The sequence below is a fragment of the Nanorana parkeri genome, unplaced genomic scaffold (genome assembly GCF_000935625.1).
Source record: "Nanorana parkeri isolate BGI_ZX_2015 unplaced genomic scaffold, ASM93562v1 scaffold302, whole genome shotgun sequence".
Taxonomy (NCBI): domain Eukaryota; kingdom Metazoa; phylum Chordata; class Amphibia; order Anura; family Dicroglossidae; genus Nanorana; species Nanorana parkeri.
The window spans coordinates 902,555-921,958 of record NW_017306570.1 but is presented as its reverse complement, the minus strand read 5'-3'; the positions used below and the strand labels follow the sequence as shown (position 1 = coordinate 921,958).

At 38.1% G+C, this 19,404-nt stretch overlaps 1 protein-coding gene across 1 annotated transcript in view; it reads left to right on the top strand.

Moving 5' to 3' along the window:
- The window catches only part of TTC28 (tetratricopeptide repeat domain 28), a 553,780-nt gene that overhangs the window by 423,329 nt on the left and 111,047 nt on the right, over window positions 1-19,404 (top strand). Inside the window, exons 9-13 of the mRNA XM_018557772.1 lie at window positions 575-1,098; window positions 3,419-3,528; window positions 6,701-6,830; window positions 8,832-9,050; window positions 9,488-9,653. Coding sequence (XP_018413274.1) covers window positions 575-1,098; window positions 3,419-3,528; window positions 6,701-6,830; window positions 8,832-9,050; window positions 9,488-9,653 — 1,149 coding nt within the window. The remainder of the gene's footprint in view (window positions 1-574; window positions 1,099-3,418; window positions 3,529-6,700; window positions 6,831-8,831; window positions 9,051-9,487; window positions 9,654-19,404) is intronic.

Genomic DNA, 19,404 nt, shown 5'->3' with positions numbered 1-19,404 from the left:
CCGCTCAGCCCTGAAGTATTGTCCACCCAGCTTGCAAAGAGGACATTTGGTGCCGGATCAAGCAGGAGGTTGGGGACAGCACTGGAGCATAGAGAGGGTAAGTGAACATTGGTACTCTTTTTATAAGAAGAAGGGAGTCCTCACAACAGCTCACAACATGTGTGCCTGCTATTGCAAGCTTTTCTGAATGTTATGGCTCTATAAGTGAGCGGAAGTGTCATAAGAATCTTTCTGAAAAACCCAGAACTATATGAAGGAGAGGCTCTGCAGAGATAAACAGTTCAGTTCTCACACTTGTATAACCCTTATGGACCAGTGCGATTTTTTCATTTAAACTATGGGTCTATTGATTTGGTGATAACTTTGTCATTACTTAAGATAACAAAGTAATACATATATTGTATTTTTTCAGTACAAACAAGACTTTCTCTTAGCAACACTTCTAAGAGCACAGAACACAACAATCTTTTTAAAGTCAAATGTTTTTAGTTCTGTAATGCAAAAATTATTTAGTATGTGCCTCATATGTTGACACATTCAATTTTTAAACACTTTTTTTTCTTAATTGCTGTAGGTCTATGGGAAATCTACAGCAGTCACTTGTATGCTTTGAAAAAAGACTTGTGGTCGCTCATGAACTTGGGGAAACATCAAACAAAGCCCAGGCATACGGAGAACTTGGAAATTTGCACAGTCAGCTAGGAAACTATGAGCAAGCAATATCCTGCCTAGAACGTCAGCTAAACATTGCCAGAGAAATGAAAGACCAGATACTGGAGAGTGATGCAGCCTGTGGTCTGGGTGACGTCTACCAGCTAATGGGAGAGTTTGATACTGCATTACAGTACCATCAGCTGGACTTACAGATAGCTGAAGAAACCAACAATCCATCTTGCCAAGCTCGAGCCTATGGAAATCTGGGACTTACTTATGAGTCTCTGGGTAACTTTGAACGAGCTGTAGTCTATCAGGAACAGCACCTTAGCATTGCAGCAGAAATGAATGACCTGGTAGCAAAGACAGTGGCCTATAGTAGCTTAGGAAGAACCCATCATGCTTTACAGAATTATTCCCAAGCAGTAATGTATTTACAAGAAGGTAAGTACTTAGCAGGTACTGAGCTGTTAAAGTCAAGAAAAAATACATTTTATATCTATATACAGTATAACTTGCATTCATTTTAATTATATATATAGAGATATATATCTCTATATATATCTATATGTAGATATATATAGAGATATACATCTCTATATATATCTATATATATATAGTATATCACACGTTATATATGTTTGATAAGTACACAAACTACCTGTGCATCCTGCCAGAATTCTGAGCTCATAACTTTCTATGCACTTTGCCTGTGCTACGCTCTTATTAGCATTGTTCTTCCCCACTCTACTAGAAAATGCGTTTTTATTGCTGTATGACTTTTAACTTTCTTTTCTATCTAAAAAATAGACAGGTAGTGCAGATAAATCTCCCAATGGAATCATAGCAATAACATTTTGACAGAAGTTCTCTTCTCTATTGAAATAAAGGAATAGTTTGGGATGTAGTTGGACTTTAATTGCTTTCTTCGACTCTTTTGAGATGACATCAGTGATACATAGATAATAGTTAAAAGTCCCCTCCTCTTTCTACAAGAAAAAAAAAGATTGTTTTACTGCTGCCTGTGTCCCCATTGGCTTTCCTCTAGCCTTTTGTTTCATAGATATGTCAGAAAGTGAGGGAAAATCTCCTCAAGAAGGACATAATGTGCAATGCCCTTGTTTTAATTTTCAGTTCTGGAGAATTGGCCTGTCACCTCTACCATTTATTTATTACAGGTAGTTTATCAATTTATGAAGCACCATACATACTATACATTTGTATCAGTAACTGCTGTCAAGGAACTTACAATCTAAGTTGCCTATCTCAGAGGCATACTCACACACACGCACACACGCACACACACACATGCAGGCACAGGGAGAACATGTAAACTTCATGCAGACAGTGTCCTGGCCAGGATTCACACCTAGGACAGAAGGGCTAGCCAATAAGTTCAAGGTAGTGCAAGGCAGAAGTTGCACCACAGCATTTTTCTCCCTGGGGACTCAAACTGCTTTACTTTTTCTGCAGTTAGGGCAGATGTTGAGGAAACTATCTTGGGTGCACTCAGTAGAATATCATATTAGTGCCAGTTTTTTTACACAGGTGTCAATTAACCTACCAGCGTGTCTTTTTGGCACCTGGGGGGAAATCCACACAAGCACAGGGAAAACATGCAAACTCCACATAGATAGTATCCTTACTGAGGACACCATTGCTGCACAGCTAACAACTGCCATGATATTATATTACTTAATACTATGGTAGCATGCCATGGTTTCATAATTAATAATGCTAAATTAAGACTCGTGTCCATCACACTCAACCTTTTAAAATTCTTGGAGTTTTTGGTTCAAAGGAAAAAAGAAATCCCCTTGCAACTGTTACCATACTATTGTATACTATAGGAAAGAACATCCTGCACAATATCTGCACCTTGCTTGCCTAAGGATTCTAACAACAGCAACAATGTGTATTCATTAAAACTACTGATATGAGAGCCTCATTGCCCTTAGCAACTAACCAAAATTCAGCTTTCATTTTTCAGTGCACATAATTGAGAGTTTCTGACTTGCTATGGGCCATCCAGAAATGTATGTTTCAGACGAGTAAAGAAGTGAAGTATTGAGAATATTGATACACATAGTGCCAAAGAGACTGTTAATTGAGAACAGTAAATGTTCACTTAGCTCAGTAATTGAGATGGAGTGGTTATGATTAGATGATTGAAGTGAACAAAGCATCACCTTATTTAGTAATCTAAGTGAATATACACTTTAGAAAGTGAATATATACACTGCTAAGTGAACCGGTGTTACTCCTTTAGTAAATCACCCAATGCTAGCTCCATAAAAGCATATGTCAAAGAGCTTTGGACTTGTGTCAATGGGCAAATGCTGTGTGCTTTCCAGTACATTCTTCTTGCATTTAACATCAGTTTGAGGTGCATCTCATCTCACTTATAGTTCCTTGATAGGTGTATTTGACCTACAGCTGATCCTACTTATGCCCTGCAGTAGAATTTCTGCTATCAGCAAAAAACTTCAATCGCTTTTGCATATCCACTAATTTGTTTGGGGAGGAAAGTTCTAACTCAAAAGCCCATCAAAACAGGCCTAAATCTTTGGAACTAATTAATCTAGAATAGCTATAAAATGTCAGTTATGTCTCTCACTCTGGATGCGCAACTTATGATAACATAATAAAATTGGCTGCCTGTTGAAAGAGGTAAATTATCTGCTGCTGTCTGCAGTGTGTCAATAAGGGAAATTAGTAATTTAGTCATCACCTTACATTCTCCCTGTTTTTATGTTGTGCAAAGGCTTGAGGTTAGCAGAACAGCTGTCCCGCAGAGAGGATGAAGCCAAAATTAGACATCGCCTTGGGCTCTCACTTTGGGCTAGTGGAAATCTGGAAGAAGCTCAACACCAGGTCAGTATCCATTTAATTATTAAATATGCATGAGAGAAATATGTATTATTTTTTTATACTGCATGGTATACTGTAGGTACATACATGTGGCTAGAAACTGCAGATATGGTCAAATGCAGCCAAAATAGATATAGCCTAATTTTTAAAGTTAGTTCAATAAGGAGTGATGATGTGCAAACATCAGTAGTCCATAATAACCAATATTTTACTTATCTATTTACAGTAATCCAAAATTTAATTCGCTCCCATGAGTTTCTGTATCTTGTGCATTGCCACTCCCCCTGGTCTACAAAGCAAAAAAAACATAGCAAACAGCAAGTTTTGAAGCTGAACTCTAGGCAGATATAGAAGACACAAATTAATATGTCTGTATTCGTTAATACAGCATTTTCTAAATAAAAGAGTGTAATGAAATGACATGATATCAGCCTCTTGCAATATCCTGTACAGCAGCACTGTACACCCTGTTGGAAACCAATCAGGTGTACTGCTTGCAAATATATTGACATGACTTCAACAGTTTGCTTGTACTAATTTACTATCCATTCAGAAGGGTTGGAATGGAAAGAGGACACTACTGCTTTTCTTTACTGCAAGTTGTATCAGAATTTTTTTTTTCTGCGCAGTGAAAGTGTGTGTACCACATTGTAAGATAAATCTTTTATTGTAGCAATAATTTAAATGTCAAAAAGACAGAATTTTTGTGTCTGAGCATATACTATCAACTCTTCCGGGATTAAAGGGAGTACCTGCCAACGATTATTTTTTGACATAGAGTTTTCAGTGTTAGCATCAGCATACAGTAGCTGTCATTTTCAGTCTCCCAACTTCTGTGGGCAGTTCAGTGAAATCTCTGCATTCCCCTCTTCACAGTACTGTTAGTGAAAGTCTTTTGGATTAAACAGGACCTAAAATGGCCAGGTAGCACCCCAAAAGACACAGTACAGCAACAGTTTTTAAAAGGCCTTGTCCTGGTTTGAAATTCAAAGTAAAGGTAAGATAACACTAAGAGGGCATGCATGAAGTGGTTTTTTTAGGCTTTGTTTTTATTTTGCTCTAAGAATGGTCATAGATGACTTCCTGTTGATAATGATGATATCACTTTCAGTGATAGCACTGAAATTGCTATAGCTTTTTATTTACTTTTATTTGTGTGACGTTTCTTCTTGTAGCATGCACAATCATAAAGTTGTGTTAGACCTCTGAAAGAAAAATTGTGTATTTTTACAATAAACCAACAACCATTACCTTGACCAGAATATGTCCTCCTAGAGCTAATTTCTCAGTGTTGGGTGAATAGTGGCACATGCCCTCATCTCCTTGCTTTCTTCTACTCTGGGCAATCTCTATTGGGACATCTTAGTTGATGGCAATATTAAATGAAACATGTAGCAAGAGAATTATGTAGACTATCATTGTGGACCTCTCCTTTAGAAAATGTCAGCTGTCTGACTGTCACTTTAATATTTTCTATATCACTGACATGGAATGAACATGCATATAGGAAAGCCACACTGGAGTTAGACTCTTAATCTGTTTAGTCGTGCTGGGTCAGGAAAAAAATTAACAGCGACACAAAAGCATGACAACCAGGCAGTCAGCATTTTCAGGAGAGGTCATATGGCAGCATACATATTTCCATTAGCATGGATTTCCTTAAAGGATAACTTAACTTTTAATAAAGTTTTTTTTTTTACCATTTTACCTTCCCTCTCAGTGATGTGCAGATAGTAAAATATTTCCCTTAATCCCCCAGCACCATATAGCTTTTGCAGTTAAAGTTTTCATCCATGTCCAGCTCCTACTGTGCATGTATGTCACTCTTCCATAACATACCATAATACCATTATATTATATTTACATTAAGGTTTGTCCCTAGTTTGGAACCAAATCCCTTTGTCCCTCTTTCCTCCTCAGTTGTCCCGGTTTTTGGTCTTATGTACAGATACCTATAAAAAGGTTCTATTTAACTACACAAAGTGTTATTCTGCACTAAAACCTTGATCTTATCTCCTAAATGTCTTGTTTGCTATTTTAAGAAGCCAATGTAAAGTAAAAGTAATGGTAAAAAAAACAATTCTGGTTTTACCAATCATTTTTGGCATATACATTCTTAATGCTTTGCATAAATGGGAGGCGTGGCAGTCCATTGCCTGAATACAAGGTATAATTCATTCTCATTTCAGAAAGTTGGGAGGTATGTGCTTACCCCATTCTGCTAGGTGCTGCATGAGTATGGACCAACAATAAAAAAAAAAAAAGTCAGCACATCACTTTTAGATTCAGATAAAAGATTTACTGAAGTCCCATATCAGCAAAAGAAATGGATCTCTTTTGCTGATATGGGACTTCAGTAAACATTTCGTGTGGATCTACAACTGGCCTGTTGGCTGTTTCTTATAATTTTTGGATTTATACGACACCACTGTTTAACCATGCACCAGACGTTATTTAGAGGTCCGTTTGGTGTAATATAAGCCATGATCAGCCACAGGAATAAATAGAACAACACATGCACTGTAGAAGTTGGATGTGGCATATTTGCTAAAAAGGCTGTGCGGCACTGGGCATGACACTACATTGGAAAACTCAAGAGCGGGGATGAAGGCAAGTATTTTACTACCTGGGCTTCACTGAGAGGTGTAAGGGGGAATTATAGGCACAATAAAAATAAAGTTGTTCTTTAAACAAGCTAAAATGCCCCTGAATCATGGTTAGGTATTAAAAATTAACATGTTTTCTGGCCCAGCATAATAATTTTCAGATTGAAATGGCAATGCAAACAATGTAGAAGAATCATCTGCATTAAAAAAAGTGCCTGTATGGTGTTCCACATGCAGCGTGCTATGCCCATGTGTTCCCCTGAATCTTTTTCTTGTCCTGTAGTGGAAAATATGGAGCCAGAAATAGTGCATATTCACTTAACATTCTTGCCATTTTATGGTTTATGTTTCAGAAATGTAGCATAATCAATATACATAAAATGAAAACATACCTTGCACTGTAAATAAATATACCACAGCATCTGCTCTTTCTTTAGCGCAGCTTCCATAATTCCAGTTTAAATAAAGTGGTATGAAGTGACCAAAATAGCCACAATCCCTCAAGGAGGCTTCAATTACAAGACAGGTTGTCAAATATTTAATGAGCAAACTGTTTTCTCTGGTTTCAGCTTTACCGAGCTTCAGCGTTATTTGAAACAATAAGACACGAAGCCCAGCTCAGCACTGATTATAAGCTTTCTCTCTTCGATCTGCAAACCTCGTCATACCAGGCTCTGCAGCGTGTACTCATCAGTCTTGGTAAGAGGAGCTGTGTTATTTGGTGGCGGAGATGGACTGTTGTCATGACAGTTAAAGTGGACCTGACATACACGTGTAACTCATTGCTGCCTTTAAATCATTAAATCTGAATTTGTCTTCAGCTGAGGTTGTTAACAGCAAAAGAATGATAACTGTAGTTGACTTTGTGGTCCTTTCCCTAGATCACATTATCAGGGACCATTATTCCTTTAGACTGCTACAGTGCTGCTGATTCTGTCTTCTCTGTCCATGTCATGAATAAGAAAGCAGGTCTGGTACAGAGAAAAAAAAGTCATTTATTCTGTTATTGCTGTTATTATGTTATATTATGTGTGTGCTGCTCAAAAATCAGTTTCAGGCTCTCTCCTGCCACAACCAAAACATTTTAAATTGGACAGGCAGCGATACATCTTCCAGATTACAAAACAAGTCTATTAGATTGTGACTAACTACTAATAGCTGTAATTCGTTTGCAATAGTATTATTATTATAATAATACAGGATGTAAATAACGCCAACAGTTTTCTTGTTTTGCTTGGTGCTTTAATAGTGCTGCGCAATAGTAAAGTTCACTATGCTTTTGAGTACAATTAAATATGTCCTGCTTGTTTCAGTAGGAAGCATATGAGATGAACTCATTAAAGTGTATCCCAAGTCAATACGTTTTTGTTGTGATAGAGCCAGGAATGGTTAGAAACCCCTATACTTTCTCTCTGCATACCAACTCGTGTCTGGGAGACACAGCAGGAAGTGAGAGTAAATATAAGCAAAGTGGGGGAAATCTGTTCTTAGACAGTCTGCAAAGTACAACCATGTAATGTTTACAAGCAACCAAGAACCATCACATTGACCAGAATATGTCCTCCCAGGCCTTTTTTTAAAAAAAAAACTGAAAGAAAAAAGCACTGTTTAGTCATCATAGGAAGCTCTTAATGTGGAAACTGATGAAGCAGATGATAAAAGTACCACTGTGTGTAAATACTTGGGATTAATTTGAAATACCATGAATATGAAAAAGAAAAATATATATGTGTCCAGAGGAGGCAGAGTAAGACATTTTTCATTTTAATACAGCAGCAACTTTGTAGAGACATCATATTTGCATGTTGAGTTTCAGCTTGTAATGTACGCTGTTACATTATATGTAAAATATAGGGATTCAAAGGATCTTCAGCTTTCTTGAATAAGTAGACAGATATGTGTAGCTTCTGATCTGGAAGCAGTAATAGGAAAAGTCTCCTGTTTCTTTTCAATAAAAGGACTCGAGGCAGCAGTAAATACCGAAAGAAACCCAGGGAAGTTCTTTGAAATATGGTAACACTTGATTCATACCAGATTTAGACCAACAAAACAAGCTTTAATAGATTGTTTTCGGCTACTGACATGGTATTGCATTTAATTGTGATTAGGTTGCATTCTTTATAGCATTTTTACTTACATAGGTATGTAAAAAAACTTGCTGCTTGAAGTTTCAAATGGTTGACTAGGTTGTTTGGTGGTAGCACATGTGGGTGAGAAGGAAGATTTAAAGTAGATTTCAACCCTTATTGGATTGCAGTAAATGACATGGCAACACCATGTATTGAAAACAATTGCCATCTTTAAAATAAAATACAGTTTTCAGCTCTTTTTATATATAACATATATATTGGCTGGATGTCATTGCTCAGGACCAGCTTCCTGAAAGTGACAGTGGTGGACCACACCCACATAATTTATGTAAGCACAGCCGCTTGTTGTCTCTATCAGGGGCATGTGTGACAGGGTGACAATGGGGGAACACAACTGGCAGACAGTTTTCTCTCTATAACAGCAAAATCATCTCATTGTCTGTATTGTGGGTAAGCGATTCACCAGTTGCTGAACAAGCTTCATAGGACTGTAGCCTTTTACTTATTTTTCTCTATCATAAGCCTCTTTTCAAAGCTAACATAATTATTTTGGTGGTTGACTTTAATTGGTTTACCATATATGCTTATGCAAATTTTATACACTATACAGGACATCATGATGAAGCTTTGGCAGTTGCAGAGAGAGGAAGAACACGGGCTTTCGCTGACCTTCTTGTAGAGCGACAGACTGGCCAGCAAGAATCTGATCCCTACTCTCCTGTGACTATTGACCAAATCCTGGAGACAATTAATGGCCAACGAGGACTGGTGCTCTACTACTCACTAGCTGCTGGTTATCTTTACAGCTGGTTGCTAGCTCCTGGTTCAGGTGAGATAGGAGATTTATTTTATTATTTATTACTCTAGCTATCACTACACCTCATTGTGAATAATATACAAAACAAAAATGCATTTTGGGCTTCTTCTCAGATATTTATTAAAATAAGTTTAAATCTATTTTAAGTTATAGATAATCTGTGTCTAAATTATGACACTATTGCTTTCTATGCCCTTTTCTCTCGTAACTGAAACAGTTGAACTGAACGTTTGTGGCTTGAATTAAAATGCTGAGTCTCCACGAAAATGCTCCCTTGGAATCAAAACCAAATTTTTGTATACATTGGCTATTGAGAAGCTGAAATGATATGAAACTCAGCAAGCCAGATTGCTGTATAGACTGCAGTTCCTTAAATGGAGATCACAAAGAATTTTAGTTCATGCAAATACTTCAGGCATTTAACTTTAACAAGTTTTTTTTTCTTGCAGGAATTTTAAAATTTCATGAATGCTATTTGGGAGACTCGTCACTGGAAAATACCGGTGATTTTGCTGACTCTGGAAGTATGAGTTTTCAAGGATTGAATAGTTCAGTTCTAGAACAATACATAGCAAATGTCAGAGAGACATTAGGAGTGGACTCGTACTACACAAGGTATGTTATATGACCACCAAGGGCAATGAGAGTTCTGCTGCAGTGCTGTGAGCCTCTGCAACGTTTATCCCTAATACAGGTGTTTTACAGATGTGGCATATGTGTGATGAAGGGACTGTACCTCTTATTATGAAGAAGAGTGGACTACTGCTAAATGATCTTAGAGATATGCCAGCATGTTGGGCAATTTTTGGCTGCATATGAGTCATAGTCCCTCTGGAAACCTGATGGTGCTCAAAAAAATACAGTGGTTGTCATTACTGACTTTCTTCTAAGAATACTAGTTACCATAGTTGGCTATATGTGGCTTCAATACCGTCTGAGTCACTGACCTGGAACGAGTCAAATTAGAAAGTCAGAGGGAAGTCAAAACTCTTCAGACTTGTTCCAGGTTAGGAACTATTAAAACCACAGGGTCAGCATGATAGCAAGACATCAATAATTTTCAGTTCGGCAATTGTAGTTTCCACATTCTCGCAGTACAGGTTTTTATTAACTTGCCAATATAGCTTGCAAATAGCAGGTCTTTTAAAGCCACACTCCAGGAAAAGATGATAATTTACATACCTTACTGGGTGTGTAAATTATCATTAAAAAAGGTGTATGTTATGTGTGGAGGGCCACTGCCAAGTATAGAAATCTTACCTTGCAGCATGCCATCTCCTGCACATAACACTACATAGGTGAATATTTCTTCTGCTGCAGAAAACAAATCAGAGCAGTTGTATCGATTTTCCCAAGTAAATAATTGTACTGACAGAGTGGTATTACTGGGGGCACCCTGCATTAATGAGTATGCAAACCCATCTGCAAAGACTAAAGTTTTATTATTGTACATATTGTGCATATATACATGGAAAGAAAGCCAAATCCAGACTTTGCATGTGCAGTTTAATGACTAATGCACTGTGTGTTTGGAACATAATAGTATATTCTCACTGGGACTCATCTATGCAGAATGATGTAGTGAGCTTGTTATAATACACTATTTGGATATGTAGCTATTGTTTATATGACAGAAAATAAATCTACAGCAGCTTCTTCTTTGATTAACACAACAGTATTTCCTTGGCATATCTACAGTTTCTACTTTCCTGAGCACAACAGTATTTCAGTGACCTGTCAGCTGGCTGATATAGCCATTTCCTCTTTGATGTTTCTTTTAAGGTTTCTGATTTATAAGGGCCTATGGGTCTTACATATAGTAGTTCAAACTTTATTAAAGTGGACCTACACTTAGATGTTAACATAAAACGTGTTTCTGATTTATAAGGGCCCACAGGACTTACATATAATAGTTCAACCTTTATTAAAGTATGCATTTCAACCCATCTAACAATTTTTATTCATCTATCCCAAAAAATATTTAGCATAGCTTTAAGTTAACAATTGAGTATAGGTCCACATTGAGGCCTTACACCGATGAGCACCATTTCAACACCATAATATTTTGTGTGACACTTTGGTTCACAGCGCAACACAATTATTTTAACATTTTAATAATACCATTTCAACACCAGTTTATTTTTGAATATTTTTACCAACCAACAGGCATATTTTATTCCTAGCTATGTTTAAAATTATATCAAGGGTAAGCATTGTCCTCTAAGCAACTTTTATTTCAGAGCCTGACTTTACATTCCTACCTTCTTTACCATTTCTTGTTGTCAAGGAAGCAATTTTAATGATGTTCTTCACTTAAATAGTATTTGAGTTTGAATAAAGACACAGGTCCATTGAGTTCATCCTTTGTGAGCGTGTGTGTGTGTGTGTGTATGTGAGCGTATGAGTCTTTGTGTGTTCTAGACATTCAGCCCTGAGGAAGAGACCCTATGTGGCCCCCGAAACGGTGGCTTAAGCGTCACAGTAACAAAAGCCAACGTTTCGGGGCCACACAGGTTCCCTTCCCCCTGTGTGGCCCCGAAACGTTGGCTTTTGTTACTGTGACGCTTTGTCCAATTAAATGGACATATTGAAAGATATCGCTGAGTGATGGTGATCTTTGTCTCTACTATGTCTAATCTCAAGTTTATTACCCTGCAAAATAGGTATTACCGTCACTTTGCGCCAATCAGTTGGTACCTTTCCAGTCAGTATTGAAAATTAGGAACCTTCTTCATATTTTTTTCAGTAATGGTGTTAATGAGTAAAGATAAAGTAGATGTATTTTTAATGGCAAGTGCATGCATGCTAATTAATGTGCTACTTTTGTAACAAAGGCATACATATAGCAGGCAGTGAATACTGCTGTGCGCTCTCTGCTGGACACCACAGTATTTGCTGTACTCTAGCTCTATTATTTATGACTCATTCATAAAATACAGGCCTTGGTGTGGAGTCTGCAGTGTCCTACAAAGTTCTCTCTGCTTACATCCCAGAGAGAACCCCCTGATTGAGGTAGGAGCCAATGACAGGTGATGTGACCGGACTACTCTACCGGTAATTTTTTTATTTGTAATCATTACCTTGCCTGAAACTCAGGGACTGCAGTTTATTTTTATTTTTTTAATTATACGATTGCTGAGTAAGGCTGGATAAAGTCTGAAAATCAATGGGAATTCACAAATGTGTATACACCAAACCTTCAGCTCCGTTGATCATGCATCATGCACCTTGTTAGCAGAACCATCTGATCTTTTGAGTGCATATCAAGTCATGGATCTATATTATGGAGTAAATTTATTTTCAGATTGCAGCTGGACCAATGCCTGTCCACACAGTGGTTGTCCTTGCATATTTTTACAAATAATTGCTTTTATTGATTACCATTTTCTAAAACATTTTTAGAAAATGGTGGAGAGCCTCATATTTTCTGAAAATCTTATTTTATGAAACTTAAAGCTTAAATTGACACTAAACTCAGGAGTTAAACCTTAAAAATACATTCAACTACCCTAACTAATTACAAAAATTTAGTTTATTTTTGTATCACTCAACTGTAGATCATCTCTGAATTCATCATAACACTGTCCTTCCTTCTGAAGGGTGGCTACTTTTGTTCCCCATTGTCCCTGTGTGTGTTGTAAAGTAGCCATCGCTCCAAGCTCGCTCCTGTGATGGACTTCACGCTTAGCTTACTAAGATTTGCACGTATATAGACTTTATATAGACTTTTAGGAACAGTTAAAATGATGCAACTTAACCTCTTCCCCTTGGTATGACACATATATGTGGCAGCATGGCGGGTTGGCCCCAACGCCTGACTGCCACATATATGCGTCCATGGGGCCCCGCTGTTGTATGCTGACCGAGCTGTCACAGACCAGCTGTCCTGGTCAACGTAAATGAAGGGAAACAGTGACTGTAGCTAATTGGACTCCCAATTATCTGACAGCTGTGACAGCCAATTGCAGCAGTCACTTCATCAGAATTCCACCTTACACAGTTAAGACTCAGTTAAAGGGCTAGCAGGAGGTGGTGGCAAAGGGTTAAGTTGAATAGTTCTACCTATACAAGGTCAGTGGGAAATAGGCATATACCCTGTTCTGTTAGAAAACAGATACAAACATTTTTAGCAGATTGCTATATGCTCAGCTTATACACATATCATACTAGCCACAAGATATGCCACTTTGCTTGAAATCTATGTTCTTTCAAGTACCAGGTGAAATGCTTGCATATGCAAAAACAGGACACCATTGTCTACATTTGCCAAGCGCAGCAGAGTTCTGCTTTGACATGTGGTGTATTAGAGGTTCTGTACGTTCCAATGTGCTGGCTCATCACACAGAAAGTCTCATCTTCCCTCTAATTGTTCTTGATTTCAAGCTTGTGATACTCCTGAATACAATATGACCCTTTTCAAGTCAGCAGCAGCAATACAGAGTGCAGGGGAAGGCCTTTTATAATGTAAACAGAAACAAAATATATTTGGCAGCCAAGCAGCATGAAGGGAAAGTCAGTAAAAAGTGCATAATTTGCTGTTTTAGCCTGACAGCCGGTACATATTCTGTCTGAGCTCTTCCTCCAGGGGATTTTTATCAAGAAAATAGATATCCACCTAAATCTGAAAGAGATATCTGACAAAAGCACTTTGCACGCAAACACTATTATATTTAATGACACCAGCCCTGCACTTTTACTATCATCACACGCCACTTGCGCATTTCAGGGGGTTTGCAGTCTGCTGCGGCTCCCTGTGCATTATTATGCTGTTTTTATTGTGTTTTATTCCTGCTTGATTCAAAGTAAACACTGTTCCATCCTATTGAAAGGGAAGGTATATCTAAAGGTAGGCTAGAACATGTGGTGCCTTTCAAAGGAGAAGTCCCTGATAACTGTGATTTACATTTTTATGTTGTCATTGCTGTGCCAGATTCACGCACAATGTGTCTGCTAGACATGGAGTGGGCATATATTATAAACAGCAGCCTGCAAGCATCTGTCTAGGGGACAGTCTCCCAGCCTTTGATGCTCCACACAAGAAAACGAGTGTAAAACACTCCATATTACATTAAAAATGAACACTGTGTGGTGAGCCTCCAATGTATTATAAACAGGTAGAATCATAGAGGAGTTCATATAATAGCGGTCTGAATAATATGAACTATATAGGTTCATATATCTTAACTTCCTAAATTGCTTGCCTCTTCTACACAGCCATCAATACTTCACATGAAGCATGTAGGATTCATGCATTTGGACATACCTATAGTGGTCAACATTATAACAAAAACAGAAATAACAATATATGCACAAAAAAGAAAGGGATCTTGGTCTAAAAGTGTTAGTATACAGTATGTTTATATATTGCAGAAAGAGAACTGAGGATAGAAAATATAGTTACGGGTGAACTGCCATATGCATTTTCATCAAATAGAAGATTGTGGAGTGCATAATTTCTCATTTTGTGCAGCAAGTCCTGAGAATTGAGCACACCTGTCAGACAGCGCAGCCAGGGCGTAGACCTTACTTTTCTCTCCAGCAGTAAAAGCAGAACTCCGGACAAAACTGTGCTTAACCCTGCACTGCAAGGGTTAAGTGCTCATTTTTGTGTAGGTGCTAAAATAAAAAAAGTGATACTTACACGAATTGTGGAGCTGGTCGGCTGTCACAGTGCTCCCTTCAGCTTGTCTCCCCTCCACTGCAGCGATGTTATGTCCCTCCGCATCCTCACGTCCTATACACTGGGTATAGGACATGATGACTCACAGGACCTTAGACCACTACAGCAGAGTGGGGGGTCTAAGAGCAAGCCAGCACCAAGGATTGGGTGAGTATAACTTTTTTATTTTAGCACCTAGACAAAAATGAGCACTTAACCTTTGCAGTGGGGGGATGGGGGGGGGGGGGAGCCCTACTGCAAAATTTAGCAGATTTGCCTGGAGTTCTGCTTTAACCAATATGATTGGAACTCACCTCCTAGCCTGTGACCTGGGTGGTGAAGAAGCAGCAACAGATTAATATAATCTCTCTGCTTCTGTCATCATGGTCCTTGTCAGTCCATATGTATGCAACTAAGTCTGGTTGTCTCACAGCACTCACCCTCCCTCTCCCAGTTCTACTATAGTTCTGCTTTAGAATGCACTGTTAGGGGCTGATATAAAGACATATTTTAGTGCTACACTAGTACATTTAAAGTGTATGTCCAGCCATAACTTTTGGATAGAGTGTGGAAGAATTAGAAGCACTGTTAGGTTTTTATTGCTATTCAATACTGATATACCGATTCTATATACCATTAGAAAGATACACTATATTGCCAAAAGTATTGGGACACCCCTCCAAATCATTGAATACAGGTGTTCCGTAAAATTTCCTTGCTACCAAATTTTCCGGGGTCAACTGTTAGTGGTATTATAACAAAATGGAATCAACTGGGAACAACAGCAACTCAGCCACGAAGTGGTAGGCCATGTAAAATGACAGAGCGGGGTCAGCGCATGCTGAAGCGCACAATGCGCAGAAGTTGCCAACTGTCTGCAGAGTCAATAGCTACAGACCTCCAAACTTCATGTGGCCTTCAGATTGTCACAACAACACTGCGTAGAGAGCTTCATGGAATGGGTTTCCATGGTTGAGCAGCTGCATCCAAGCCTTACATCACCAAGTGCAATGCAAAGCATCCGATGCAGTGGTGTAAAGCACACCGCCACTGGACTCTAGAGAAGTGGAGACGTGTACTCTGGAGTGACGAATCACGCTTTTCTGTCTGGCAATCCGATGGATGTGTCTGGGTTTAGCGGTTGCCAGGAGAACGGTACTTGCCTGACTGCATTGTGACAAGAGTAAAGTTTGGTGGAGGGGGGATTATGGTGTGGGGTTGTTTTTCATGGGAACAGTTTGGAGATGGCCCCTTCCTGTTCCAACATATCTGCACACCAGTGCACAAAGCAAGGTCCATAAAGACAGGGATGAGCGAGTTTGGGGTGGAGGAACTTGACTGGCCTGCACAGATTTATCCTAACTTATAGGGTATCACTGTGACAGTAAAGTGATGTGCTCTAATTGGCTGCTGTCACTGTTCGGCCTATATTTTCACACAGCACCTTCAATTTTTCAATCAAAGTTTGTCGACTCGAGTAATGTTGACAGGGCCACCCATGACTCAAATTTTGGACAATTCACAAGTCCCAGAGAACAGTAAATCTTCAACAATGTTTCTAATTCTTCCACGCTATATCCAAAACTGAAGAAAAAAGGTTTGACTGGACAAATACATGTTTTAATAATTAATACATGACTATATTAAATACAGTTTTTATATCAGCATGGAGTTCAGCTTTAACTTATGTGCATAGCATAAACGGGTACAAAAATCCAAAGGCCCAGGAATGGTAGTTTACATTTCTTTAGGTCCTCCTGTTGAAACCCCCACCTGTGCTGAAGGGCATACAAATAGGTTTAAGAGTGGCAATTGGCCAATAGCCCTCCATCCATGGGGATACTAGCTAGGTGTGCTCGATTGGTATCCTTTTTCTTTTTTATTTGAGATTGATACAGAAAGTGTATTGGAGGATGTCAAGCTAGTGAAGCACATTGCTGGAGCAGGAGAGAAAAACTGCCAGCAGAGTGAATTTTAATAAAGGTTTCCTCATCTCTATTTAGAATCCCATTTTCTATTGTGGCTTTCTAAAGTGTGACGATCACACAGAACATCTTAGAGTCAACCTTTGCTGATCCTTGGGGAGTAATGTATTCCGAAAACTGTTGGACAATGAGGTGTTTTGCTGAGTCCATATAGCTTTTATATTGGTTATTTATCAAATTCCATGACTGCGTCAACACGTAAAGGTGGACAAGAAAGGTCAACTTAAGTTTTCATTGCATGTGTCATTTTTGTATAGCTCTCTTAACTCAGGCTTATGTCTACTATGATGATTTGCTGCTTCAGCTTTTTAAAGCTACGCTATTATGATATGAAATGCTATCCTTTTAGTAGGTGTACATACAGAGAATATTTTTTTACCTAAAGTTCTGTTTACTCCTTAATAACACCACTCTTCCTAACCACTGAAAATACAAAGATATATAGAAATAGAATATAGAATATATAAATATAGAGAGAGATTTAGCTTTGTAATCTCTTTGCATAACTCCCAGGGCCTTGCGAGTAAACCTCCGATAAAACACAATATTCACTATAAAAATAAAAGCTATAAAATAACAATAAACCTGAATCTTTATCAGATTTGAATGTGTACACCTACCCTCTCGCTTGCGACACTACATATTTTATGTGTTTATTGTAAACACAATTCTTCACTGCAGACTGTTACTTCAAAGCTAATTTTTAACTTAATGCAGGGACTTCGGGAGTGCACATTTAAAAAACAAAAATAATAATAAAAACTGTTTATAACATATTATATATTTGTATCTATGATGTGATTTAGGGTGGCCATACACAATTGTAAGACAGAAGTATAAGTCTCTTGTAACTATGAGTGATGGGATACATGCCCCTCCTTGAACTCACTGGCACCTCTAGTAATCATTAACATGACTTGAGCAAATTGGATCTGCGGTATACCCATGGCTAAACCTTTTATTCCTTATGTACATAGTAATGGTCAGACTCAGAGCCATCTTAAATACAGAATTTTCAATGGGTGTCAGTGGTCAGATTCTCATTACAATAATAATTTACTTAATGTCAAATGTCCATTTTCCTGTAACAGTGATTTTGAAAGCTTTAGAAAACAACTGTGTGTAAGTGTGGCAGCAGATAACATTAACACTTCCTCAAGGGAGGAAAAGGCCACCAATAAAATGGAAATTTTTGTTTTATAGTACATTGTTCTCAAGTGTTACACACTTCTTTTATGAACAGATTAAGTTTGAAGCCTGCTGCCTAACCACAGTACGGATTCCATATTACTTTGCTATAGCACTGTATATTATCTGTGGTTTAGAAAAATCCTCAGGAACCTGTCAAGTGTTTATGTGAAGATTTTGAGAACAGCCTTAGCCATGTATTCTGTAATTATTATTCAGAAATGTGTTGAAAGCACCAGCTGGCCATGGATGAACCTCCATATAATCAGCTGACACATACACATTCCCAAACATTGTTGCATCTGCTTATAAGGAAAAGTAGTGATCCTACCTTACTAACAGTGAATAAAGTCATTTGAATTAGGCAGCTGACAGATGCAGTAGTGAATTATTAACAAATGTGAATCTAATTACTGCGTGTTATTGGCAAAGAGAAGCAATTTTGGAGCTTTTGGCTATATCTCTACATCTTGGAGCATCAGAGTCACTGTGCCTAGCCTTAATGTTGCACAGGCTTTTGCATTACCAAAAATTCTGATGTAGCACTTTACCTGTCTGTGCCTTGCTGCTGATTCCATAACTAAACCCTCTGAGTGGTCTACAGTATGCATTTTCAAAGTGAGCTTCCTTTATAGCTTGTGCTAAAACTGAAACCGAAGACCCAAAATGGTTTTCCAGCTTGTACCACTGTTGATACTTCGGATGAGAAATTTCCCTGGGAGTTTTGGCTTATTGTGCTTGGAAGAACCAGTGCATTTCCTGCAACCCTGTGTCTTCTACCAAAGAAATCACAGTATGCCAAAACAATCAAGTGCTTCTTGTGTGCCAAAGAACTTAATCCATTTTTGGCTCTTTAACTGTGCTTGAAGTGTGAAAAATACCTCATTTTATGGTTTTCCTGAAATAAATGTATATTACTTTTTATAGAGAATAAAACATGACTTGCACATTCATTCTTATTGAGATATATTCATCAGTACTAATGGAAGTCCTTAATTTGCTATGGCTAGCAAGACTTATATTTCCTTGCTGGTATTGACAATAGACATAAAATCCTTGGTCCTATGAACAATATAGGGACAAAATAATTTTTGGTTTGGTGTAATAGATTATTTACAGAAGCCTAATTCATTCTGCAATTTTAGCATTGAGATTTGGTGATTGGATATCCCCAACCCTTTTCCCACTTACTTTTAGGGTTCCGGTGACTAAAGGCTGTTCTCCTACTGTGGCCCTGTCTGATTTAGTCAGCTTATCTGGTTAGAAAAGCTTCAGTGTTATGTTGTACTCCAGTAAATGTATTAGTGAACCATTTGAAATGCTGATCTTTCATGTGGGTGAGCTCTGAGCTATCAGACAGTAGTTGTTGTTAAGGTTTCTTTATTTTTTTATGAGCTGTGTGTGAATAATAGTTAGCCATTGGTTATTGATTGGGCAATTGTTGATTAAAAAACAGGTGCACTGACTACATAGTGCTAGACTCTTAACAAAGGATATAAAATGTAATCCTTTACGTGTATGCAAAGATGTTATT